Source organism: Aspergillus brunneoviolaceus, assembly GCF_003184695.1.
Source record: "Aspergillus brunneoviolaceus CBS 621.78 unplaced genomic scaffold BO95scaffold_11, whole genome shotgun sequence".
Taxonomy (NCBI): Eukaryota; Fungi; Ascomycota; class Eurotiomycetes; order Eurotiales; family Aspergillaceae; genus Aspergillus; species Aspergillus brunneoviolaceus.
In genome coordinates this window covers 429,582-452,058 of record NW_020290741.1, presented here as the reverse complement: position 1 = coordinate 452,058, position 22,477 = coordinate 429,582, and the positions used below count along the sequence as shown (strand labels likewise).

At 51.2% G+C, this 22,477-nt stretch overlaps 8 protein-coding genes across 8 annotated transcripts; 2 read left to right on the top strand and 6 right to left on the bottom strand.

The window, feature by feature from the left end:
• Positions 1–202: 202 nt before the first annotated feature.
• On the bottom strand, positions 203–2,480 carry BO95DRAFT_355363 (RNA 5'-triphosphatase domain-containing protein; the record flags this gene model as incomplete). The annotated part of the gene is made up of 2 exons (XM_025582244.1): positions 203–1,977; positions 2,033–2,480. 2 exons carry the CDS (start codon positions 2,478–2,480, stop codon positions 203–205), a joined length of 2,223 nt encoding a protein of 740 aa, XP_025445641.1.
• Positions 2,481–3,746: 1,266 nt separating this feature from the next.
• On the bottom strand, positions 3,747–5,982 carry ilv3B (putative mitochondrial dihydroxy acid dehydratase). The gene is made up of 3 exons (XM_025585817.1): positions 5,657–5,982; positions 5,377–5,590; positions 3,747–5,323 (listed from the first exon to the last, which is right to left on the bottom strand). The coding sequence occupies exons 1-3, from the start codon at positions 5,816–5,818 to the stop codon at positions 3,870–3,872; spliced, it is 1,830 nt and encodes a 609-aa protein (XP_025445640.1). The 5' UTR covers positions 5,819–5,982; the 3' UTR covers positions 3,747–3,869.
• A 292-nt stretch (positions 5,983–6,274) lies between these two features.
• On the bottom strand, positions 6,275–8,155 carry BO95DRAFT_439843 (pex2/pex10/pex12 family protein). Its single transcript, XM_025585816.1, has 3 exons — positions 7,744–8,155; positions 7,414–7,677; positions 6,275–7,360 (listed from the first exon to the last, which is right to left on the bottom strand). The coding sequence occupies exons 1-3, from the start codon at positions 8,050–8,052 to the stop codon at positions 6,506–6,508; spliced, it is 1,428 nt and encodes a 475-aa protein (XP_025445639.1). The 5' UTR covers positions 8,053–8,155; the 3' UTR covers positions 6,275–6,505.
• A 1,473-nt stretch (positions 8,156–9,628) lies between these two features.
• On the top strand, positions 9,629–11,690 carry BO95DRAFT_439841 (acid phosphatase PHOa). Its single transcript, XM_025585815.1, has 4 exons — positions 9,629–9,836; positions 9,900–10,261; positions 10,315–10,376; positions 10,442–11,690. The coding sequence occupies exons 2-4, from the start codon at positions 10,076–10,078 to the stop codon at positions 11,538–11,540; spliced, it is 1,347 nt and encodes a 448-aa protein (XP_025445638.1). The 5' UTR covers positions 9,629–9,836; positions 9,900–10,075; the 3' UTR covers positions 11,541–11,690.
• A 561-nt stretch (positions 11,691–12,251) lies between these two features.
• BO95DRAFT_488457 (aldehyde dehydrogenase family protein) lies at positions 12,252–13,947 on the bottom strand (the record flags this gene model as incomplete). Its single annotated transcript, XM_025590517.1, has 4 exons — positions 13,834–13,947; positions 13,705–13,774; positions 13,206–13,639; positions 12,252–13,136 (listed from the first exon to the last, which is right to left on the bottom strand). The coding sequence occupies exons 1-4, from the start codon at positions 13,885–13,887 to the stop codon at positions 12,252–12,254; spliced, it is 1,443 nt and encodes a 480-aa protein (XP_025445637.1). The 5' UTR covers positions 13,888–13,947.
• A 292-nt stretch (positions 13,948–14,239) lies between these two features.
• On the bottom strand, positions 14,240–15,025 carry BO95DRAFT_479753 (uncharacterized protein). Its single transcript, XM_025590125.1, has 3 exons — positions 14,692–15,025; positions 14,494–14,632; positions 14,240–14,430 (listed from the first exon to the last, which is right to left on the bottom strand). The coding sequence occupies exons 1-3, from the start codon at positions 14,786–14,788 to the stop codon at positions 14,298–14,300; spliced, it is 369 nt and encodes a 122-aa protein (XP_025445636.1). The 5' UTR covers positions 14,789–15,025; the 3' UTR covers positions 14,240–14,297.
• Positions 15,026–15,293: 268 nt separating this feature from the next.
• Positions 15,294–19,322, top strand: BO95DRAFT_382746 (putative importin 11). The gene is made up of 7 exons (XM_025583402.1): positions 15,294–15,696; positions 15,748–15,848; positions 15,904–16,041; positions 16,100–17,115; positions 17,167–17,639; positions 17,693–17,881; positions 17,932–19,322. The coding sequence occupies exons 1-7, from the start codon at positions 15,532–15,534 to the stop codon at positions 18,988–18,990; spliced, it is 3,141 nt and encodes a 1,046-aa protein (XP_025445635.1). The 5' UTR covers positions 15,294–15,531; the 3' UTR covers positions 18,991–19,322.
• A 563-nt stretch (positions 19,323–19,885) lies between these two features.
• Positions 19,886–21,291, bottom strand: exg1 (glucan 1,3-beta-glucosidase; the record flags this gene model as incomplete). The annotated part of the gene is made up of 3 exons (XM_025588743.1): positions 19,886–20,667; positions 20,764–21,158; positions 21,218–21,291. 3 exons carry the CDS (start codon positions 21,289–21,291, stop codon positions 19,886–19,888), a joined length of 1,251 nt encoding a protein of 416 aa, XP_025445634.1.
• Between the last annotated feature and the right edge of the window lie 1,186 nt (positions 21,292–22,477).

Here is a 22,477-nt window from a genome sequence, read left to right as displayed (position 1 = left end):
ACATTAGTTATCCAAACAAACGCTTTGTAATTCGTACTCATCATTATGTCAGAGTAGGTGAACTCTATTATCATACAGTGTGAAATCAATCGCCGTAATATACAATCTAATTATGGTAGCCTTGTCATCAATCGTCAAACCCAGTTCCTAACGCCAGTGCCAGTCAATGCCAGCGCCAAATCCAAATCCACATCAATTCTTCTCAAAGCGTAGGCGCTCGCTTCAGCCCGACGCAGTACCGCACGAATAAGGTATCGATAAAGTGTTCGTGTCGGATTCCCGGTGGACGTCGTCGTTCAAACTCTTCAATCGCCGCTTGGACACTGAATCCGCGTCGTTCGATCAGGTAGCAGACGATCAGGAATCCCGTGCGATTGAATCCGTAGTGACAGTGAACTCCAACCACTGGACGTGGGCCTTCCGGATTGTCGGATTTCTCCATCATCTCGGTGATCTCATTCTGCAGCCGATCGATCAAGGCAACGAAATCTCGAACCTCATCCGGCGTGGGAGGTATCTTGGACACCGTCGGATGTTTGTGGTAGTGGATACCGCCCTTTTCCATCGATGCTGGGTTGTACACCGGATTCTCATAGCTAATGTCAACCACAGCATAGATGCGGCCACGGTACGTCTGCGAGAACAGGACCGGATTGTGCTCCTCGTCGACTTCACGCAGCATCTTCATGGCCACAAAAGTATCATCAATGCGTTGTGAGACAGGCGTAACCTTTTTCCATTTGGCCAGATTCTTCACGTCCCATTTGCCGGAGGTGTTGAGATATTGTAACTGCCATCCCATGCTTAGACGATTGTCGATATGCTGGTTAAGAAAGTCTTGGATTATTCCGGCCAGTGTGCGATAAGTTGCACGGTCGTAGATCAGTGCATGAGATGCTGGCGCCGGGAGGATAACAGTCTTCACAGCACGCTGGTGCCCGGTCGCTTCGTCCGTCGTATTTGTCAACTTCTTCTGGGCAACTTGCGCCTCGAGTCCGAAACTTTCCTCATGTGCCATATGGTCGTAGGACGCGGGAGCCTTGTCATTTATTGCGGAGGCATCGGGAATCGGCGTTACGGTATCGGCGCCGTCGCCAACACTACGCCCGCTCTGCCCGAAAAATTCGAGTATCTTTTGGAGCTCGATGGGCTTGTTCACTGCATCAGCCTCGCCAGCCACGAGCAAGACAGGAATTTCGACACCTGCCCACACCGCCTCACCCGGAATACCCCCAACAGGATTACCAGACTTATCGTAGGTAGGGAGCGTTCCCCAAGCCATCCGCCTCCATACCGGGGTTTTGCTCTGCTTGTTGTAGCGTACTTGGAGCTCCCTTGTATCTGGATCTGCTGCCGCACCAACAAGTCGGTTGACACTGCTGCTATGCAGGCCACCACGTCGATCCCAGGAGCGCCAAAGGTCAAAGACCGGGCCGGGGATTTGAAGTAGGCGACGAAACTTGGCAACGTCATGGGCAGGTGGAGGCGTCGCACGGGGGCAGGCAGCAACAAGGCCCAAGATATGCTCCTTCAGACTGGAGCCAATCCTAGAAGTGGAAGACGCCAATAGCGCAGACAGGGAGCAGCCCAGGCTATGAGCTATCAAGACCACACCTTGCCCTGCATCCTTATCGCGGTGTTGCTCGATGGCTGTTGCCAGCAGCTCTGCCAGCGCCTCAACGGTATATGCATCCCAGGAATCTGGATTGAATGACGACAATCCACATCCTGGAAGATCAATACCAAAGCAAGGCCCAATGTTTGACAAGCTGGTCAGGAGATGGTTGAACTGTGCCAACGATCCGCCCAGGCCATGTACAAAAACCAACAGCGGAATCGGAGTAGGCTTGGTGGGAAGCTTATCCATCTGCGGATGCGGTCGGTTGAAGGTTCTAATAGACGGATAGGTCGCAACTGATGTTGTATATGACAGGTATGTTGAGTGTTTCTTTAACAGACCCGGGTCCGTGTCATGCGCTGCTTTCAACCAGTCAGTCACCGAAGGGGGCAGCTAGGGTGTTAGTTCACTCACCATTTTCACGCTTTTCATGATGCTGAGGTGCTTCCCGTTTTTCTAATATGGTCTCATTGGAGCCGAGGCTCAGGGAGCCAGTACTATCATAGTCTTCGTCTTCCGATGAAGTTACAGTACCAGCAGAGCGCTTCGAGTAGTCTTTGCGTAGAGCGCGGCGAAAGCGCTTCTTAGCTGGGGTTGCTCCCCAGCCCTTTCGCCGCAAAATTGAGGTAACGAAACCACATCCGACCATCGTGACAATGCAGGTAGTAAGGAACACAATCTTTCCCCAATTCAAAGTTCCATCGTAACGAGAGATCTGAGTAAGATGAGAGAGACAAATAGAAATGCCCGAGCGAGAGAATGTCGAGTAGACCGTGTCCCATGCACGCAAAAGCGCACCACTTTCGACGATACCAGGACGGGATGTGGCAGGGAAAGTCGGTGGTACAACTGAAGAATCCATCCCCAACGAAGGCAGCCGCCTCTGCGAGGCTTCCCAGGCTTATATGGCTGATGACCAAGAGAGCTTGTTTCACCCGCTCACCGTCCTTCCAAGCCCCAACGCCCAGTGCCGGGGGTTCCCTGTCGACCAGCGTCCAGACCAAGAATCGGGAGTGACGAGGATCCGTTCTGGAATGCGAATCGAACCCTCCACGAGCCAGAAGTACAGCACCTCCTTGGAAGCTAGACTGTGTTTCCGGATCGATAGTGAGGCAAAGAAGCGGGCCAATCGAGGCAATCACCGTAAGATGGATCTGCGCTACGGACCTGCGCCGGACTGAAAAGGTTGTCGAAAGTAAGGAGCGATTCCAAGCCGCCGTTCTTAGTGACTACTCTTAAGTGCGCCCCCAGTCGAATGCACCAATGAGGGGCTTATACCCAACACGTTGGTGTCCTGGCTGGATTTAGGCACCCCCAGAGAATCTGACAGCTCCACCGGCCTCTGATGGGATCCGGCAAGGAGTGGTACTCGTATATCAGGGGCTTCCGATGACGACAATATGCTCAAATCCTGGGCGACGAAACACAAACGAGGACCCGACGGGTCACATGGGACTATTCGTTGTTCCAACGGGTCGCAAGGTATCAATAGGTCTTTACGTCGCAACTGATTATTGGAAGTTATTAGTCAATGTGCCGACGTGAGTCCAGAGAGCTGTTACGCGAGGGCGGAGGACGTATACAAGCACAGGCTGCAAGGTACCGTGGGCAGCCTGGAGAAGTGAGGAACATACCTTGCGTAGACAGCAAAGACGACCAAAATCACAACACCATTCGCCGAATGCGATCCGAACTTTAACAAGAGGGACTAAACCGCGGAGCGGGAATCGATTCAGGAGGCAAGAGATTCGGAAAGAAACTCAGTTTTCGGCGGAGATCAGTCTGGAAGTGCCGAACGCAAACGAGCCTGTCAGAGACTCGGAGGCAACACCGTGGAGGATATCTGGAATTCTTGTTCGTCGCAAATTTGCCGGCGATGAATCACATCCACTCATGGCGTCACGCCGCATCCCGTGGCATGACTAAGCATAAGTGTATGCCTGAATAAAGTGGCATGAACACTGCATCGCTAAGCTTGTAAATCATCAGGCTTTCAGAGAACATGTCAAATTAACCCACACAGGGTTCTGTTTATGTGATAGATGTTTCAGGCTCAGGTCAGTCAGGCATACGCCTACGATCAAAGCCGGATGCGGGAACCTAAGGGATCTAGAAGACGACTTGCACTGCACTACGAAAAGAATGGCTCGAGTAAACGGGATATATCGCAATAGGTCTTCATTTGCTCTCACCGCTTACCATCAGTCAATTGAATTGTACAAGAAAAGACAACAAGTGTCATGTTCTGGATCTAGAAAAGATCCGTCATGGCTCCGTGGGAAGCATCTCCAACTAGTCGGGCATACTTGGCCAACACACCCCGTGTGACGTTGGGAGCCGGAGGCTTCCACTCTTTCAGCCGTTGTTGAAGTTCCTCGTCAGAGACATCCATGCTAATCTCGTTTGTCTCCGCATTGATGGTGATGACATCGCCGTCACGAACCACTGCGAGCGGTCCCCCAACGGCGGCTTCAGGTACAATATGACCTACAATAAACCCGTGACTGGCTCCAGAGTACCGCCCATCTGTAATGAGGGCCACGTTGGTGAGTTTAGCTCCCATGAGCGCAGCACTGGCTTTGAGCTGCTCTGGCATTCCTGGCCCACCCTTGGGGCCTTCGTAACGAACCACAATGACAAGGTTTTCGCCGCGGGGGATTTTGCCTTGGTCCAGAGCTTCATTGAGAGAATGTTCCTTGTCAAACACCCGTGCCTTGCCGACGAAGCGCGTACCCTCTTTGCCAGTGATCTTGGCTACGGCACCTCCAGGGGCAAGGTTGCCTCGAAGGATCTGAAGGTGTCCTGTTGACTTGATTGGATTGCTGAGAGGCCGGATGATGACCTGGTCCTCCGGCAGTGATGGGAAAGAAGCCACATTCTCAGCCAGAGTTTTGCCAGTCACCGTAGGTATATCGCCGTCGAGCAGGCCCGCTGCAATCAGTAGCTTCTGAACGGACGGGATACCTCCGATATCGTACAGGTCCGCCATGTAATACTTTCCACTGGGGGCAAGGTCAGCGATGAAGGGAATCTTGTTGCTGACTCTCTGAATATCATCCAGGGTCAGATCAACCCCGGCTGTCCGGGCCATAGCCAGGAAGTGAAGGACACCATTGGTACTTCCTCCCAAAGCCATTGTCATGACGAGGGCATTTTCAAAAGAGCGCTTTGTCAACAGATCCCTCGGTCTGATGTCTTTCTCCATGCAAATCTTGATAGCTTCCGCTGCCTTGACACATTCCCGCATTTTTGACGGAGAGGAAGCGGGCGTGGAGGAGGAACCGGGTAACGAAAGACCCATAGACTCAATCGCTGTGGCCATTGTGTTGGCGGTGAACATGCCTCCGCACGCGCCTGCAGTGGGACAGGCATGTCTCTCAAGATCATCCATGATCTCGTCTTTAGTCTTGCTAGTGTCGCCTCCATCGTCCGGTTGACGCAAGGTGTCGTATACATAAGCACCAGCGGCCTCGAAACAGGAAGACACGTTAATAGGCTTCCTAAGAAGATTGGAATAGCCAATTTGAATGGTACCTCCGTAAATCATGATTGAGGGGCGATTGTGTCGGGCCATTCCCATTACTACACCAGGCATATTCTTGTCACATCCTGGAATGGCAATGCAAGCATCATGGTACTGAGCGCAGGTGACAGTCTCGACACTGTCGGCGATCAATTCGCGGGTCTGGAGGGAGAATCTCATGCCTATCTTCCAGTCAGTAACAGCCTCATTCATGCAAGGACCTGAATGTACCCACCTTCACTGCCCATAGTTATTGCGTCCGACACCCCGACTGTGTTATACTGCCACCCGATCATACCCTGTTCTGTGATTGCCTTCTTCACCGTCTTGCCCAAGTCTAGAAGATGCATATTGCACGGGTTGCCTTCCCACCATACAGAAGCAACTCCCACCTGGGGACTCTTCGTCATCGCATTGTTGTCGGGAATGCCTGCCGCATAAAGCATTGCCTACATTGAATCTGGTATCAGCGACCGAGACTATGCAGCGAGCGAACCTGAATTAAGCTAACGAACCTTCGCACCAGGAAAATCATGACCCTTCGTGATGGTCGAAGACCATCTGTTCAAGACAGGGGTGCCATCCTCATGCTTCGCATCGGCTGGGAGAGCTGGGAAGTCAATGTATTTGGGTTCTTGGAGGTTGGAGGGGGCGCCGGCTGGCTTGGTGGGGTCCATGTTGGAGCTTGCTGAATGAAAATGTATTGGTATTGTAGAGCTTCTGGCGCGGACTTCTCTAAGCCTGTTCTACCTAGAGCTGAGCGAGGCTGGCAGAGAATAGACGAAGATGTCGATGCAGAATTATTCTTCGTGCTTCGTGCTCAAGGTTATGAGGGGGAGCTCCTCGATCGGAAGTGCGGCGACCCCGCCATCGGCGAAGTGCCCGATTGTGGGGGGAGGACGACATCCGCGGCACTCTAGCGGTAATCGGAATCAATCTCGTTGTGATTTGAAGACAGCTTCGACCGAGTGGGTCCACCATGTCGTCGCTTGGGTTGGAAAAGTGCAAAGCATGAGTGCTTCCAAGTTGTCATGAAAAGGACAGATTATGTCGTCCAATAAGATTTCTTTTTTTTGGGAATTGTTTCTTTTCCCTACAAAACATACCTATTCATGCTTGATGATAGAGGACCCGTATTATTACATGTGTTTGGAGCTTGGAGCTTGACGTCTGTTCAAGTCGCTGCAGCAAGAATAGATTCTAAAAACTGCTGGGTATCTTTAAATCGTAGTCAATCCAATAACCTGAGTCAAGTCATCAAGATATGCGACTCATCAAGGTGAGAAGATCGTATTGTAGTCAGAGATTTGGCAGGTCTCGACAAATCATCCCGCACCAAAAACCAGTTATTTCGTGCTTTCTGATTAGCTGTTGTCCAGATTTTCCACAGAACCCTTCTCAATCGTAGACCAGGGGTCAGACTCATGCATCACTTCATCTGATGATGAATCCGTCGACGCGGTCGTCCTTTCCGCGTGCCGCTCTGACTCCGTTCCTCGGTGGGTGCTGTCCGTGTCTGCAGTGCCATCCATAGCGAACCCCACAATCTTCCCTGAGCTTGATTGCGGACGAGCGTCTTCTAGCACATCGCCATTCCATGGCTTGCACTTTTTCACAACCTCACCACATCGGAGACAGATCCAGCCTTCTCCCTCCTCGGCTTCCAGCTTCTGTACGATGCATACGAAGCAATATATGCAGCCGCAAGGAACAGCCTCATACGGGTTGGCAGTATCGGTCTGAGCAGATCCAATGATGCCTCCAGATGACGCCGAGGCTGCAATGGCGTCACTTTCTGTTGCGGCGGCAGGGTTGTTCTCTTTGTAACAGATTGCACACGTTCGTTCTGGAAGAAATGCAAGCTCTCCCTGTTTGCCGTCCACCTCGTCGTCTTCATTACCTGATTTGAATGCAGATAATGCCTTCCTCCACAGTCTAGAGAGCCATCGGCGCCATCGGCTTATGCCAACAAGTGGCAAGAGAAACAGGAGAAATTCTGTGAATGCGTGCCAAACCAGCTGGCGATTCAGATATTCGAAGGACACCTCGCGGCTTGCTTGTGCAGACGGCGGCATCAAGCGTATGCGGATAATGCGATCAACCAGTGTCCTGTACCGGCCGTTGACCAGGAATACCAAGAACGAGATAAATGCGGCGATTGAGTGAGTGGCGGAGACAAGGTCGGTCATTCGCGACAGCATCCGTACCTCTTGTGATGGCTAAACCATGAGCCACGTTCAGGATGGGTCTCAAAGGAGGGGCTCTGACTTACCTCGTCATAGCCACTTTCTTGGCTTATTAACCAACTTTCCCACTTGCCCCAAGCATAGCGACCGCCAACGGTGAGGAGACCATATAGAGATTTCTGCCACTTGGTGGGAGCCGAATGAACAGGCCCTTTGCTCCGACTATCAATGTATCTCAGGTTCTGTAATGCCGCGCCGTATGAGGCATTATGATCCCAGATCGAAAGCTTGAACAGGGCTGCACGAAGAGCGAATTGGATCTCGTGGGACCAATCTTCACGCATTTGAGGCTATTGGGAGTAACAATTAGCGCATGTCGACTATACCAAGTGTACACAGGCTTTTGGGAAACGAACACCGTAGTACTTCAATGCATCTCCCACTTGTCCTTTGAGCAACCCCAGCAACTCCTCATCCAGCAATTCGGCGTCCACCTGACCGACGCGATAAGCTGGTCTCAGTCCTTCGCGGCCTCTTATAGCATTCCATATGGAGATTCCCGACGCAGGTAGTTTGTTGAGAGGATAAGGGAGTTTTTGAAGAGCGGCGTGATTGAGAGGGTGGGATTGTTGCTGTTCAGCAAGCCTGGAGCGAGCCTCGGCCTCGCGGAGACGACGACGTTCGAGAACCCGCTCTTGAGCAGCGGCAAAGTTTGTAGAACTCATCGCAGGATCATTGTTGGGTTGACTCGGTTCTATCTGTAAAAAAGTGGAAAGGCTTCGTAATGTCGTGTCGATAACCTTGCAATATCCAGGAAAGACCTGAATGTTGTATCGGAGGTGATCATGCTAGCGAGGCTGATTGCTCGTTCGCTCGGCACCCCCGACCGGAAGGGAAACTGCCGAGGCTGGACACGATACACGTGACATCAATGGAAAGATAAGCAAATGTCGTTGGCTCTGTCAACTCGACAATAGAGTGCTACAAATTTGTAGGTAGACAACAGATCTTCATCGATTTTCCCTTTGACTGAAACTGATCCTCATGGATCCAGCGCTATGAGGATCTGGAATCTCTCAGTATCCACGTTTGATGTCTTAGTCACTCTTAAATGCACCCATACCCCTGCTACAGCGATAACATTAAATAAATATAGAATGCATCAGGGATCAGATGCGACTGACCGGTGGGGTTCAATCTTTGGGCAAAACCCTGAGTCCTGCAAAGGCGATATCAAGAATAGTTTACTTATGGTGAAATTGTTTCAATCTTGTTCATGTCTACAATATATAGTTAGCTAGCCAACAACCCCAGCCCTACAATACCTTCTCCTGCGCCGTAGAACCCTTATCCAGCCGCACGGCATGGAAATAATATGCATGCAGCTGTCCAATAAGTGCGATGAATGTATGGGGTATTTCCCCAGCCAAACTTGGAGCGCCGAGTCCAATCAATGCTATGTCCAGGGGCACTTGAGGGGTCAAGGCTATGCGTGTCATTCGTCCAGACTGCCAGGACGTGATTCTCGACCGAAGATTGCATAGAGTTTGCACCCCTTTGCATTTCATCGAATAAGGCTGTCTTGAGTGTCGAAGGTGAACAATGTGCTAGACTGGTCGAGGACAATGCGCCTGAAGTTCTACCATTATGATACTGAAAATCCGGTGCTTCAGGTAATCAAGTATTACTGCTTCGCAGATGAGATAACATGGTCCAGGGCTCATCGCAACTGTTCACCTGAAAGATTGCGGAGCATAATGCCTTGAATTGGGGCAGATGGTCGAAAGGTAGGAGCCCGGCCTGGAGCCCGGCTTGGAGATGCAGCCAACCTTGTAGCCAAGATCTTATTCCGAAGCTGACCGCTGAGAGCTAGAACTCTCATCAAATCTGGCTTTCGGCCACGGGTATTGCTATTAGGTACTCTACTTACATTTATAGCAAAGGTAATTGGTCAATTTTAGGTTCATGGTCAGTCGTTGTAAGAAACTCGACTCAGAGCTGGATGAAAATATGGCGCAAGTGACCCTGTGAGCACCTTAGGTAGTCTAGCATCCTAGGAGGTGCAGTGATAGAAGCGGGCAGGATGCAGCTATCCCGATGGATGTCCTGCTGCCCTGCATTCAAGGGTCCTCACAGAACCAGCGACAGGCGCACGTGCTACGGAAGCCCGCCCTTATTATCAGTTGTTACCCCACTGTTAGGGGCTCACTAGAACCGATCGGGGATTAGCCCGTGGGGCAACCCAGGTGGCCCTATACAATCCGAGCATAATCTCAGGTGTGCCTTCTCCACCATCTTCGAGGAACGTGGTCAAGGGAATTGGAGAATCCATGTTCCTTACCCACTTTGTCTGTTCTGCTATTCTGGAAGCGAGAAAGGTGCAGTGAGATCGAACGATGTCACCCCAGCTGCCGATTAGACCAGGATTGAACAAGGATAGGCCAGAATGCAAACTGTCGAATAGAAGGTCTTTCCTGATCCGCGTGGTCCATTTCAGCTTCAACGTGCAGTACGGTCCCTGGCCAACTATCCGCTCTGTGGAACCTCATTCTATGTACTAACCCGTGGTCAGGGCACATGGTCTCGCGTGGCTCGGAGACATGCACTGCTTCTCTCTTGCCGAAGCCTATAAATATACGACTGCGAGTCCTTTTCCAATGTTTTGACTGAGCGCTGATCATTCTCTCATCTACCACCCTTTCCTTGGTGATCGTCAAGATACTTCGTCTTGGAGGAAATCAAGTCACAATGAAGTCTTCCGCCGCCACTTTGCTTGCAGCCGCTTCCGTGGCGTACGCCCAGCTCGCCAACGTCTCTGAGCCTTCTCTAACGGAGATCGAGAAGGCCGCGGCCACAATCGAGCCATACTCCCCCGTCTCCAATGTCGAGGGTCTTGTCTTCAATCGCTTCTATCAGATCTGGCTTGAGAACATTGTATGGGCCTGACCCATTCTTATCATCATGAATTCTGCTGACATCATGGGAAGGACTACGAGGATGCTGCTGCGGATGAGAACGTGCAATGGTTGGCTTCGCAAGGTATCACACTGTGAGTGACTTTCGTATTATAATGGAAGAACGGGACGTTCGTCACTAACACGGTGCTCTACATAGGACCAATTTCTACGCAGTCACCCATCCTTCCGAGCCAAATTACTGTGCCTCGGCCTCTGGCGACACCTTTGGCATGGACAACGATGACTTCCAGCAAATTCCGGCCAACGTTTCTACTATCGCTGATTTGCTGGACACGAAGAACATTGCTTGGGGTGAATATCAGGAGCACCTCCCTTATCCTGGCTTCCAAGGGTATAATTACTCTAATCAAGTCACCTATGCCAATGACTACGTGCGAAAGCACAACCCTTTGATTCTGTTCGACTCGATTGCCCAGAATAGCACTCGCTTGCGTCAGATCAAGAACTTCACCAGCTTTGAAGACGACTTGGCCAACAAGAAGCTACCTCAGTGGGCCTTTATCACTCCCAACATGACTAACGATGCTCACGACACAAACATCACCTTTGCTGCTCAGTGGGAGCGTAGCTGGGTGCCTCCGTTGCTGAACAACTCCTACTTCATGAACGATACCTTGTTGCTCCTCACCTTTGATGAGGACAAGACCTACCCCAAAGGAAACAAAATCTTCAGTATTTTGTTGGGTGGTGTGATTCCCGACAACCTAAAGGGCACTAAGGACGACACCTTCTACACCCACTACTCCGTCATTGCATCCGTCTCGGCCAACTGGGGGTTGCCTTCCCTTGGGCGCTGGGACTGTGGCGCCAACATTCTCGAAATCGTGGCCAACAAGACCGGTTACGTTAACTACGATGTTGACACCACTAATCTCCACCTTAACGAGACCTACCCTGGCCCGCTCTCTGATAATGATTACTCGGAGTACTCTTCTGCGTGGCCAGTCCCTTTGACTAATGGTACTTGCTCGGCTGGCCATGGTATTCTTGACATTGTGAAGAAGAATTTTGCCAACACTGAGCCTACTTACAACTACACCAGCCCTTTCCCGTACGACACCAAATCCAAGTATAATGTCGACGTCACCGCCACCAGGAAGCAGAACAGCTCCAACTCCTCTACCTCTTCTTCTGCTTCATCATCTGCTGTTGCCAACACTGGTAACCCTATGATGTTGCCTGGGTTTGCCACTCTTTCGGGTGCCGTTGTGGCTCTGCTGATGAGCATTCTGTGAGTGAAGTGCGATTCTCTTGGACCGGATCGAGATGGAGAGGAATATAAGGTTCATCCTTACGCATAAAAAAGGTGGATGACTAGGGTGAGCATTTAATGTACGTTATGACTGGGAATAATGGGACATAACAAATGTAATGATTATTGCTTCAATTTCTCTAGTATATGACCAAAAACCAATCTAAATAAAAAGAGTACACTTGCAGCGATATCAACAAGGGGGATTGGCTCTTCAGTAACGGGGGTTTGCTTGGAGCAGCTTGGTTTGAGCTCTTGATGCGCTGTGTATGTGCAACAATGTTCTCTTCGCTAATTAGCTATCTTCGTATAGCTTGTCTTCCAAACTGGATGAGAGGTAGTCATATCAGTGTCCTACTTCTGATGCCTTGGCCAGTGCACTCAGACCTAGATAATAAGGTGCGATTTCTGCTTTGATGTTGAGGTCCAGGTACAGAAGCATTCATTATCGCCTGGACCTATAGTCTTCCGTCATCTCCCACATGTTTAGTGTGCACTGAACGCCATTAAGCTTTCCGCTATGGCCTGTACACAATCTTATTTATTGAGCTTGTGAGGCTGCAAAACCGAAAAATAGTATCTCATTGCAATTTGCTAACTTACGGAATCAATTCACTTCGAGCAGCGCGCAGGTCAGTCTGGAATAAGTGCAGAACAGAGGAAGGAAGACCGAGCAGTCCGGACCATCCTTGTCTTAGCCTGTCTTGACCAGAATGGACTTGGTCTCCAGATAGCTATCCATGCTATGCAGATAACCCTCACGACCGATACCACTGCCTTTCCAGCCTCCGAATGGCATATCTTTCGCCATGGAAGGACTTGTGCAGTTAACGCCAACGGTCCCGGCTTCAAGCAGTTTCGATGCCCGCAGAGCCCGGTCAATATTCTTGGTGAAGACGGCTGCATACAAGCCGAATTCACTATCATTGGCTCTTGCAATGGCCTCTTCTTCTTTCCCGAATGTGTTGATCACTACCACAGGACCGGAGATTTCCTCTTTCATGATCTGAGACTCCTCCGGCACCTCCTCGAACACAGTGGGCTTGATGAAGTTTCCATCCTTTGCATCACCGCCGAGTGTCAACTTACCCTTCTTCTCTCCCAAAGAAAGGTACGCTTTGACTCGCTCATACTGAGTTCTATCAGCTTGCGGTCCTTGATTTGTTGCTTCATTCAACGGGTTTCCAAGTATAGCAGCGCCAAATTTATCCTTGAAAACAGCGAGGAATTTGTCTACTACCGTTTCTTGTACGTAAATGCGTGAGTTGGCGATACAGGTTTGTCCACTGAAGAGTTGCACGCTGAATTGAGTCTGCTCAGCTGCAGATTCCAGGTCCGCATCCTCGAAAATCAGGGCAGGGGTCTTTCCCCCCAGCTCCATGTGTACGGTTTTCATATTGGACTTGGCCGCAGCGGCTTGGATCTTCCGTCCTGTCAAGCTAGATCCGGTGAAGCTGATACAGCGAACGTCCATGTGTGAGGCTATCGCATTGCCGGTGGTCGGGCCATATCCATGAAGTATATTCACAACACCGGGTGGGAATCCGGCCTCGGCAATCAGCTTGGCTCCCAAGCCGATCTGCATGGTATCCCATTGTTAGTATTGACTGACAGGCAGTGAACTGTGGACCTTTCAGAGGGATCTTACAGTCAGAGGCGACTTTTCGCTGCTTTTCAAAACAATGGTGTTTCCAGCTGCCACCGCCGGTGCGATATTCGTGGCGAAGGACGCGAGTGGTACATTCCAAGGGATGATGGCTGCCACGACTCCGTACGGTTCTTTCACCGTGATATTGAAGTGACCGGGCGTGTTTCTACTGGATGATCCTTGAACAGTCCATCCAGCCTCTGCAAAATAATTGAAGGTCTCGATGGCCATACTGGAATCGACGTAGCGAGACACTGGCTTCCCGGTAGACAAAGCTTCCAAGCGCGCAAACTCTTCCTCATGATCCTGAATAAGTGATGCAATCTTGCGCAGAAAGACACCTCTGTCTGCCGGGGAGAGATTCCTCCATGCCGGGAATGCGGCCCTGGCCGCAGCAACAGCAGCATCTACGTCTACCTCACTGGCTTCACAGACTGGAAAGCAATCATGTCATGTTAGACGTTGCGTTCTTCCGGTATAATTTCATCGTCTCACTTACTCTCTGCCACTTTCTCATTGGTATAGGGGCTAGTTAACTCGAAGACTTTTCCGTTTGATGATGGCACAAACTGTTGAGGGTGATATCAGCTTGCAAGTCTTATCATCTTCATTAGATGCTAGACCCTACCTTGCCATTGATGAACAACTGCCTTGAAGTCGGCTCCTCTGTAGGGCCAGTCATGTTGCGATAATAAGTAACAGGAAGTATCTGATGCCAGGATATGATAAAGAACACTTTCCGGCATCAGGCATGGTGCAATTTACTCCTTCCTTATACCTGACTGTTGCAACACAAGGTAAAGTGGGGTTGGTTAGGTGAGAATCACATTCATCACAGATGTCGGGAACAGAAGAATTGACCCAGCCTAGGTCAAACTCAGGTAAACATTGACATGCCAGTCATGAACTGTAACCGCTCTCAAACACTTCGTGGCGCTCCGACTTGAACTTTACTTCTTATGATACCGGTCGCAGCCAGTATTCACTATCCACTGAAGGCTACAATCAAACGGATAAGGCTTTGTTTATAAGTTGATATAATCTTCACATGCCTCATGATTGATTCGTTACAGGTATAGTACATTAGATGATTTATTCAGCAAGACCAGCACGCTTCAAATCCTGAATGTCCAGAGTGTCTTGGTCGCCAGGACGACGCTCCGAGTTGAGCTTCACCTTATCCTCAGGACCGCCAAGGCCCTCAAACGCTTCAGCTGGTGCAAGACTACAATAGGGATAATATTAGCCTCCATGTGAAGGACGTGAGAAGGAGGGAAGCCTCTCTTACCGGCCACGGTCGTCACGGCTGCCACCTTCATCTTCAGGGATGGGTTTACGGTTGCTTCCAGTGGCATGAGCCTCTCGGCCGGTTCTAATGCCAGTTTCGAACTTTCTCTCGACCATCTCATCCACACCAGATTCCAATGCTTTGGCACATCAGCAATGAGCCATGGGGCGTGGTTGGGTGACGGGACGGTTCACATACTGGAGTCACTCTTCTTACCAAGGCCCTGCTTGGCCTGATAGGAGTTCAAATCCTTCTCGGCGTCGAAAGCGACGCGAACCTTATCGTAGTCGTTCATTTTGATGGAGATTCGGTGGTATGGGTACTATGTTCAACAAAAGGGATATAGTGGTTGTTGCAATGAGAATCGAGCTGGGAGTTCGAGGGTATGTTTATGACTAGGATAAGCCAGCATTTTCATGGCTTATATATGTCCTCTTGGACACATCTCTGATGGAGAGTGTGAAGGAAATTGCATCATAAGACATCATAGGTATGTAACGGTGCTTGCCTTCGATTCTAGATCTATGTGACTCGGTCACCTAAGTTACGTAGCAAGTAGGTACCAACTATATGATATCATGCGATTCCAAGCCCTAAGAAGCTTGATCCCGATTGAGCCTAGTGCTCAGGGTCCGACCCTAGGGCTACTCGGAGCGGAATTACTATAGACCGGAGTGTCCCCGCCTCGGCGGGGACGTAAGATTGCTAGCAGTCGAATCAATGAATCAGGCAGGTGACCGGGCCTGAAGCTTCTCTGCTGCTTGTTGCTCCTTGTCATTGTTAACAATACACATTCCGTCTCTCTCTCCCCGTCCCCCGCAGTCCCAGTATTCTTGTATAACTACAGGGCAGGGCATCAGGACTCAACTAAACCTGCATCATTTGCTTCATCTAGTCGTTGGGGTTCCAGTCTTGGCCGCCATTCATCTCTTGTGCAATAAGTTTCCGAGTACCCCAAGCTGCGCAGTACGACGCGTGCGATACACCACCTTCGACTAGTCGGCTCTATTCCCGACAACACAGCATCTCACGCACAACATGGCTTCGATTATCGAGTTGGCAGGGGAAGCCAACCCGCTGACACTGCATAATGTTCTCAATGCACTGATCTTAGCGGCGAGCTCAACCCAACAGCAGGTGCAGACGGGCACCCAACAACTCCAGAACTGGGAGAAACAGGAGATGTACTACACGTACCTTCAGGTGAGTTTCTTCCACGGACTCGGCTGCCATTATCAATTCTGATTACCGCAGGACGTATTCCTAGATCAGTCCGTCCCGTCGGAAGTTCGATACCTTGCCATCATCCAGTTAAAGAACGGCATCGACAAGTATTGGCGAAAGACCGCTACTAAGTAGGCTCGCCTGAGCTCGTTGACTTCATATACAAGGACTGACATACTCGCAAAGTGCCATCAAGAAGGAGGAGAAGGAACAGATTAAGCTCAGGGCACTACAAGCTGGTGTCGTGGAACCTGCCCCTCTACTCGCCCTTCACAATGCCTTGATGCTAGCTAAGATAATGCGCTACGAATTCCCTCAAGACTGGTATGTGATCTCGCATAACTGCACTGGACTTATGATCGTTAGCTGATTGTTCTTGCAGGCCTGACGCAATCTCCTCGATCATCGCCTTCCTCCGCTCCTCCACCCAGCCTGGCGCGAACCCGTTACAATTACCCCGAACCCTCGTCATTTTACTGCAAATCATCAAAGAGCTGTCAACAGCTCGCTTACAAAGGACTCGTGCCAACCTCCAGTCCGTGGCACCCGAGGTCTTCCATCTGCTTGGTGGCATATATGTGGATAAGGTGAACACCTGGGTATCTTGGTTGGAGCAAGGGGGCGTTGATGAGACAGCACTGCTGGGGACTATGGAACAGAGCCTTGTGTCTCTTAAGGTCATTCGACGCCTGGTTATTGCCGGCTTCGAACACCCTAACCGGGATAAGGACGTTCGCGAATTCTGGGTCCTCACTCATGCCCACTTCAGCAGGTTCTTGAACTTCGTCAATGGCCCTGCAGCCATTTCAGATCCATTCAAAAGGGCAGTCGAGAAGCATCTTTTGCAACTCTCTAAGCTTCATGTGGAGATGGCCAAGGACCGACCAGCCTCTTTTGCATTACTACCCGACAGCATCCGTCTTGTTCAGGCCTATTGGACTCTGGTCACTCAGTTGGGCGAACACTACAGTGAGCTCGGAGCTGACGGAGAATCAGAGGGCAAGACACTGATGGAAAAAACCGGGCTGAGAGCGCTCCTTCTGATCAGAGCTTGTTCGAAAATGGCATTCAATCCTGCGCAGACATTCAAGTACCAAACTGCAGAGGACAAGGAAGAGAAGAAGCAATCTGTGGAACTCATCAAAGCCGAACTTTTCACGCACGACTTTGTCGTTAGTGTCATGGAACTCTTGGTTACCCAATTCTTTCGTTTCAGAAAGAACGATTTTCAAGAATGGGAAGAAGACCCAGAAGAATGGGAGAGAAAAGAAGAGGATATCGCGGAGGCGTGGGAGTTTTCCATCCGGTCTTGCTCGGAAAAGCTCTTCCTTGATCTTGTCATTCACTTCAAGGAGTTGCTCATCCCCCGCTTGCTGCACGTCTTCTACGGCTTCGCAAGTAAGCAGTCAAACCTTTTGCCACCGGTGCTATTCTAACGATCTGTTATAGGTCCCGACAACCACGATGTGCTGTTGAAAGATTCGCTTTACTCGGCCATTGGACTATCTGCAGCAAGTCTAGAACAGCACCTGGACTTCAACAACTTCCTCGAGGCCACACTCGTGCCGGAAGTTCAACTACAAGAGCAAGGCTACAATCTTCTTCGAAGAAGGATCGCTATTCTCCTGGGTCAGTGGGTTCCAGTAAAGGCGAGCGAGCTGAACCGAAATGCCGTGTATCAAATATTTCAGCATCTGCTCAGTCGGAAAGACCCGTTGAATGACCTTGTTGTACGCATCAGTGCTGGTAGACAGCTGAAGAACGTGCTCGATCCTTTTGAGTTCTCGCCAACTGAATTCTTGCCATATGCTCCGTCGATCCTCCAAGACCTGATGTCTCTTGTTCAAGAAGTGGAGCTCTCAGAGACTAGGATGGGCCTACTCGATACTGTTCGTATGGCTGTGGTCAAGATGGAAGATCATGTAAGTGCATCAACAGGTTTAAGTAAACAGCAATCAATTCTGACCTTACCCAGATTGCTCCCTTCTCGGACCAAATTCTGTCTTTGCTGCCACCTCTTTGGGAGAGCTCTGGAGAAGAACACCTAATGAAGCAAGCCATCCTCACTCTTCTCTCGTCTCTCATCCATTCCCTCAAGCAAGACTCAGTTCGATATCACTCAATCATCTTGCCTCTAATTCAGAACTCTGTCGAGCCAGGCTCTGTAAGTTTTAAACCCCACTGAGCCAGTTTCCAATGCTCATGGTCATACAGGAGACTCTCATTTACCTTCTCGACGAAGCCCTCGACCTCTGGTCTGCGATCCTCATGCAAACACCCTCCCCGGCTTCTCCAGAGATCTTGTCCCTCATTCCAGCCCTTATGCCCATCATGGAGGCAGCCACGGATAGCGCCCCACAAGCCCTCCAGATTGTTGAATCCTACATTATCCTCGCCCCTCAGGAGATTCTCAGCGATCGAATTCGCTTCCCACTACTCGTCTCCCTCGAGACCCTTCTGAAAATCACCACTCGCCAGCGGTTGGGCGTTGTACCCCGTCTCGTGGAACTGATGCTCCGTGGCGCCGAAGCGGTAGATGGCGGCAGCGAGAGCACCTACAACGTGATCACCCGTTCCCTCCTCGACAGTTCCTTCCTTCCTGCCCTCCTGGAGGGACTTCACTCTGCCTACGAAGCCAGTCAAAGCACGGGACCCAACCGCAAACAGACCTCCGTCTATGGGGTTGTGGAGACGGACTATTTCTCTGTCCTTGCACGCCTCGCCGTGGCCCACCCCAAGATCTTTACTTCCGCCGTGGCCTCTGCCACCAACACTTCAGAGGAGCAAGCCCTCAACTGGATATTGACGGAGTGGTTCCTCCACTACGACAACATCGGTAGCAGCACCCAGAAAAAACTCCACGCCCTCGCCCTCACCCAACTTCTCACCCTGAATGGGCCCGATTCCCAGCCCCCGACTTACCTCCTCGACAACCTCCAGTCCTACATGACCATGTGGACCGACATCGTAACCGAGCTCTCCGAAGACGCCGGTGGCGCGAACCCTGACGACCCCCGCGGCGGCGACTACCTCATTTACTGGAACAACGCTCAAACGGCCGCCGGCGACGAGCACGAGCCGCCCGAGAACGAGCGTCGTCGCGCCTGGGATGAAATGGACATTCTGCACAAGGTCAATATCCGGGAGTTCATCCGGGAGCGTCTCCGTTCCGTCATCGTCGGCTGCGGAGGCGAGCAGCGCTTCCAGGAGGATTGGCTGCTGAACGTTGACCGGGAGGTGGTTGCGGCTTTCGGGGCTCTGGGCTTACTCTGAATGGTTCTCCCCCCTCCTTCCACCCCATAAGGAACCCCTAATTCCCTTTCGTACATTCTCCCGACCTTCTGATGGTCGTGATGATCATGTGTTGTCCTGCATATGCCTGCTTGCCTGCTTGTTGCATCATCGTATCTATGCATCATATCTACCATGCTTGCTCGCCCCGTTCTTCCGACAAGTATTCCCTTCCCCCCCATTCTCATCCATGGACAGACTGTTTTCTCTCTCGTCATTTTTTTCATCTTTCACCGTGTCTCTGTTGACTATAACTGTTGCCGAAATACCCCATACATATAGATAAGTTTCATGGTTCGAACGAATGGATAGTCAGTTAGGTTCTTTCGAGGTCGCGCACTCGGTTCGCCCATTCATTTATTTGGGGATTTATCATGGAAGAAGGTGCTGGTAACTACTGTAGTGCCTGGAGAGAATGTAAGCGATGTAGAGCAGGGCTAAGTTGCTACCAATTCATCATCGCGTGGCTTGCCGTATAAGAAAGAGTTTGGTGCGTAAGGCCTTTTACTTATGGTCTCTTCGACGCCCGAAAGGGAAGGAACGACGAAAGTCACGGGTCACGGGTCGGGGCCGGGGCCTGGGAGCCCAAGGCAGGGAAGGACGCAGTCCATCGGAGAAGTTACAGAACATAAAGCGACTGGATGGTAATTGGCTCCATGTAACAGGATACCCAATCTAAGACAGATTATGGGGAAGGCACCGGTCAGAGATCAAGTTAATGAATAAATGGCAAGAATTTCATTCTCATGTCCTATGTAACAAAGATAAATGGCACGTACGCCGAATGGCTCAAGAACCAATGCAGATGGAATGGAATCGAAGAGATGAACAAATTGAAGAGAAAAAAAAACGATCAAAAACAGAAAAAAGAACAAAGTTAAGAGCATTGTCCGGGGTACCGTCTATCGGACAAGGGACTCGGGAACAAGCCCTCGGCCAGAAGATCCTGCAGATCCCAGCCGGGGGCGCCCTCAGTCTTCCAGGTCCAGAAGACCCAGCCGGTCTTCTTCTCGAAGGCGTCGAGCTGGGCCTCGATGAAGCGGCGGGTGTTGGTGCGCTCGTCGGCGGAGAGGCCGGCGGCGGTGCCGTTGCTGTGGGTGGCGCAGCTGCCGATGGCGCCGCTGGAGCCATAGGTGCCGTCGTAGCGGGCGCCGACGCCCTTCCCGTTCAGGTACTTGGCGCAGTCGGTGAGGGCGCCGGTCCACTCGCCGACGAAGGCGGGCTTGTCAGTGGTGACAAGGTGCTGGTTGGCGAAGGCGCAGGCGGTCTGGACATGCGTGTTGATGTCCATCGCCAGCAGACCGTTGTCGAAGACCTGGTAGTTGTGGGTGTCCATCACGGCGTTGGAGGACTGCATGAAGCCGTTCCACGAGTCCACGGAGAGGAAACCGTCATGCAGGACGAGTGCGGTGTCCGGATTCAGGCTCTGCACCGTGGCCAGGGTGCTGTAGTAGTACTGCTTGAGCCCGTCCTGGTTAACCCCGCCGGGAACGCTGGGCTCGTTGAGCGCTTCGATGGCCGTGACAACATCAGAGTGCTGGAGGTAGCGTTTGGCAAGTTCGTTGAAGGCGACCAGGGTCTGATTTACCGTCGACCCTTGCTGCCACTGGACGGGGCCCTTGCGGCCACTGTTGTCGAACCCGTTCTGGGATCCCGGTGCTAGGATGATACCCCTGGTCAGCATCAATTGTGGCCTCCGAAACCTGGAGTAAGGGGGTGTGTAGTAATACAAGATGTGGGGGAAAGGAAGCTTACCGCCGTGTAGATCGAGAATGACCTTAAGGTTGGCACTTCGTGCCCATGTGATGGCTTGATCAAGGTATTCCAGTTGACCATAGACGTAGGGCTCGCCTTCAATAGGCGCAAGGGCCCAGTAGCCGATAGGGATCCGGACGTGGTTGAGACCGGCCTGGGCGATTCGGTTGAAGTCATCCTGCGTGATGAACGAGCTCCAGTGAGCAGAAAGGCGGGACTGGGCTTCAGTTTTGCCCAGTGTTTGGGTCAAGGTCCATTCATCGACAGCTGCACCACCTGCATTGTCGTAGATTGAAGGTGTGATCCAGGGCTCGGTCACCAGCCAGCCACCGAGGTTAACACCCTGTATCTTCTGGCTCTTGTAGTCGAATGCACTCGCTCGGTTCTCCAAGCGCCTTCATGTGCGTGTTAGTCGAAAACAAACAAATAAACATGTAGTAGCAGGAGTACTAACACCGCAGCGGCATCGGCGCCCACGGCGACGAGACCAAGCGCCAGAAGCGCGTTTTGCATGCGTTTACTCAACATACTGCAAACACACGATGATTGGCCTTTTCAATGACTTATTAGGAGGCTGGGATGCGAAGAGGAATCCTGGCTGCGATCTGCATTGAACAGGAATGGAATTCAGATGGTTTAAGTAAAGAAGAGCTGAAGACGCAGGAAGTCAGACGACCGCAAACAGAGGAACGCCCCGAATTCAGAGCGGGGATCTTGAAGTGATCTGCACAGATCGCAATTAGGACTGCGTTCAGAGAATTAGCCTAGCGGCCAGACCACTTGTCGATGTCTTGGAGGTGGCTTTAGATACGGAGACGCCGAATGCAGTCAAGCAAAGTAGGTTCGTATAAGCGAGGCTGATCGCTAGATGATCTAGAGCGATAGTCGGATAGTCCTCGATTCACATTCTTCAACGATCGAGGACGGAGACGGAACTATACAGAATGACAAGGCACGAAAAAGGAGAATAGTCTTTAAATAAACCTAGTGTAAAGTTTTGTTTCCTCGGCTTTTCTTGGGGATCAGATCGATCACGATGTTACAAGGCGCGCCACAGGGTGACAGGTTTAGGGTCAAGTCAGGGACAAATCAATCACAAGTGGAAAGTGACATATCATCAACTGTCTGGGGGGAAGAGATGGGGGATTTCCCCGACCCACCTTGCGATTCAGACCGGCCACATGATCCTACAATCAATGAGATGTGAAGTCACCCTGACGGTTGCAGGGAGACCCCAAAGATCCGGCAAATCATATAGATTGTGGATGAACCAGACCCTGAGGCGCGGGGAGGAGGTGGAGGTGGAGCAAGAGGAGAGAGATAGGGAGAATTAGCTTAGACGCAAGGCCAAATCGTCCGCCATGCATCCATGGAATCGCGGCCGAGGCTCCTCAACCTTGGGTGCATTGGACCCTTTTTGTTCCCCCGCAGTAGTTTAATTAGGACGTCACGGATGGCGATCAGATGTAGATCAGCGGCCAATGCCACCTTTGCAAGGGAGGAAGGGGAGTAAGTTTTCCATGGTTCTGATGGAGCAAAGAGGGCGGAGATGTCGCCCAAAGCTCTTTTCTTTGCTTTGGTGGTGAATGTGGATCAATTGGATAAAGTTGTGAAGGGGGGAGGGGGATTGCAATCCTGGCTATGGAATTGAGTCCGAGAGTTCTGGGCATCTCCCTCCGTCTCTTTCCTCTCCCGCTCACTTTCTTTATGCAGC

Coding starts and splice junctions, on each gene's coding strand:
- BO95DRAFT_479753 (XM_025590125.1), bottom strand. CDS start 14,788: ATGAACGACTACGATAAGGTTCGCGTCGCTTTCGACGCCGAGAAGGAT. Junction 14,633..14,691: donor TGGTAAGAAGAGTGACTCCA/GTATGTGAACCG, acceptor GATGTGCCAAAG/CATTGGAATCTGGTGTGGAT. Junction 14,431..14,493: donor AGCCGTGACGACCGTGGCCG/GTAAGAGAGGCT, acceptor TCCCTATTGTAG/TCTTGCACCAGCTGAAGCGT.
- BO95DRAFT_382746 (XM_025583402.1), top strand. CDS start 15,532: ATGGCTTCGATTATCGAGTTGGCAGGGGAAGCCAACCCGCTGACACTG. Junction 16,042..16,099: donor TACGAATTCCCTCAAGACTG/GTATGTGATCTC, acceptor TTGTTCTTGCAG/GCCTGACGCAATCTCCTCGA. Junction 17,882..17,931: donor ACTCTGTCGAGCCAGGCTCT/GTAAGTTTTAAA, acceptor ATGGTCATACAG/GAGACTCTCATTTACCTTCT.
- BO95DRAFT_439841 (XM_025585815.1), top strand. CDS start 10,076: ATGAAGTCTTCCGCCGCCACTTTGCTTGCAGCCGCTTCCGTGGCGTAC. Junction 10,262..10,314: donor AGATCTGGCTTGAGAACATT/GTATGGGCCTGA, acceptor CATCATGGGAAG/GACTACGAGGATGCTGCTGC. Junction 10,377..10,441: donor GCTTCGCAAGGTATCACACT/GTGAGTGACTTT, acceptor TGCTCTACATAG/GACCAATTTCTACGCAGTCA.
- BO95DRAFT_439843 (XM_025585816.1), bottom strand. CDS start 8,052: ATGAGTTCTACAAACTTTGCCGCTGCTCAAGAGCGGGTTCTCGAACGT. Junction 7,678..7,743: donor ATGCATTGAAGTACTACGGT/GTTCGTTTCCCA, acceptor TACTCCCAATAG/CCTCAAATGCGTGAAGATTG. Junction 7,361..7,413: donor AAGAAAGTGGCTATGACGAG/GTAAGTCAGAGC, acceptor CTCATGGTTTAG/CCATCACAAGAGGTACGGAT.
- ilv3B (XM_025585817.1), bottom strand. CDS start 5,818: ATGGACCCCACCAAGCCAGCCGGCGCCCCCTCCAACCTCCAAGAACCC. Junction 5,591..5,656: donor ATGATTTTCCTGGTGCGAAG/GTTCGTTAGCTT, acceptor GATTCAATGTAG/GCAATGCTTTATGCGGCAGG. Junction 5,324..5,376: donor AATAACTATGGGCAGTGAAG/GTGGGTACATTC, acceptor ACTGGAAGATAG/GCATGAGATTCTCCCTCCAG.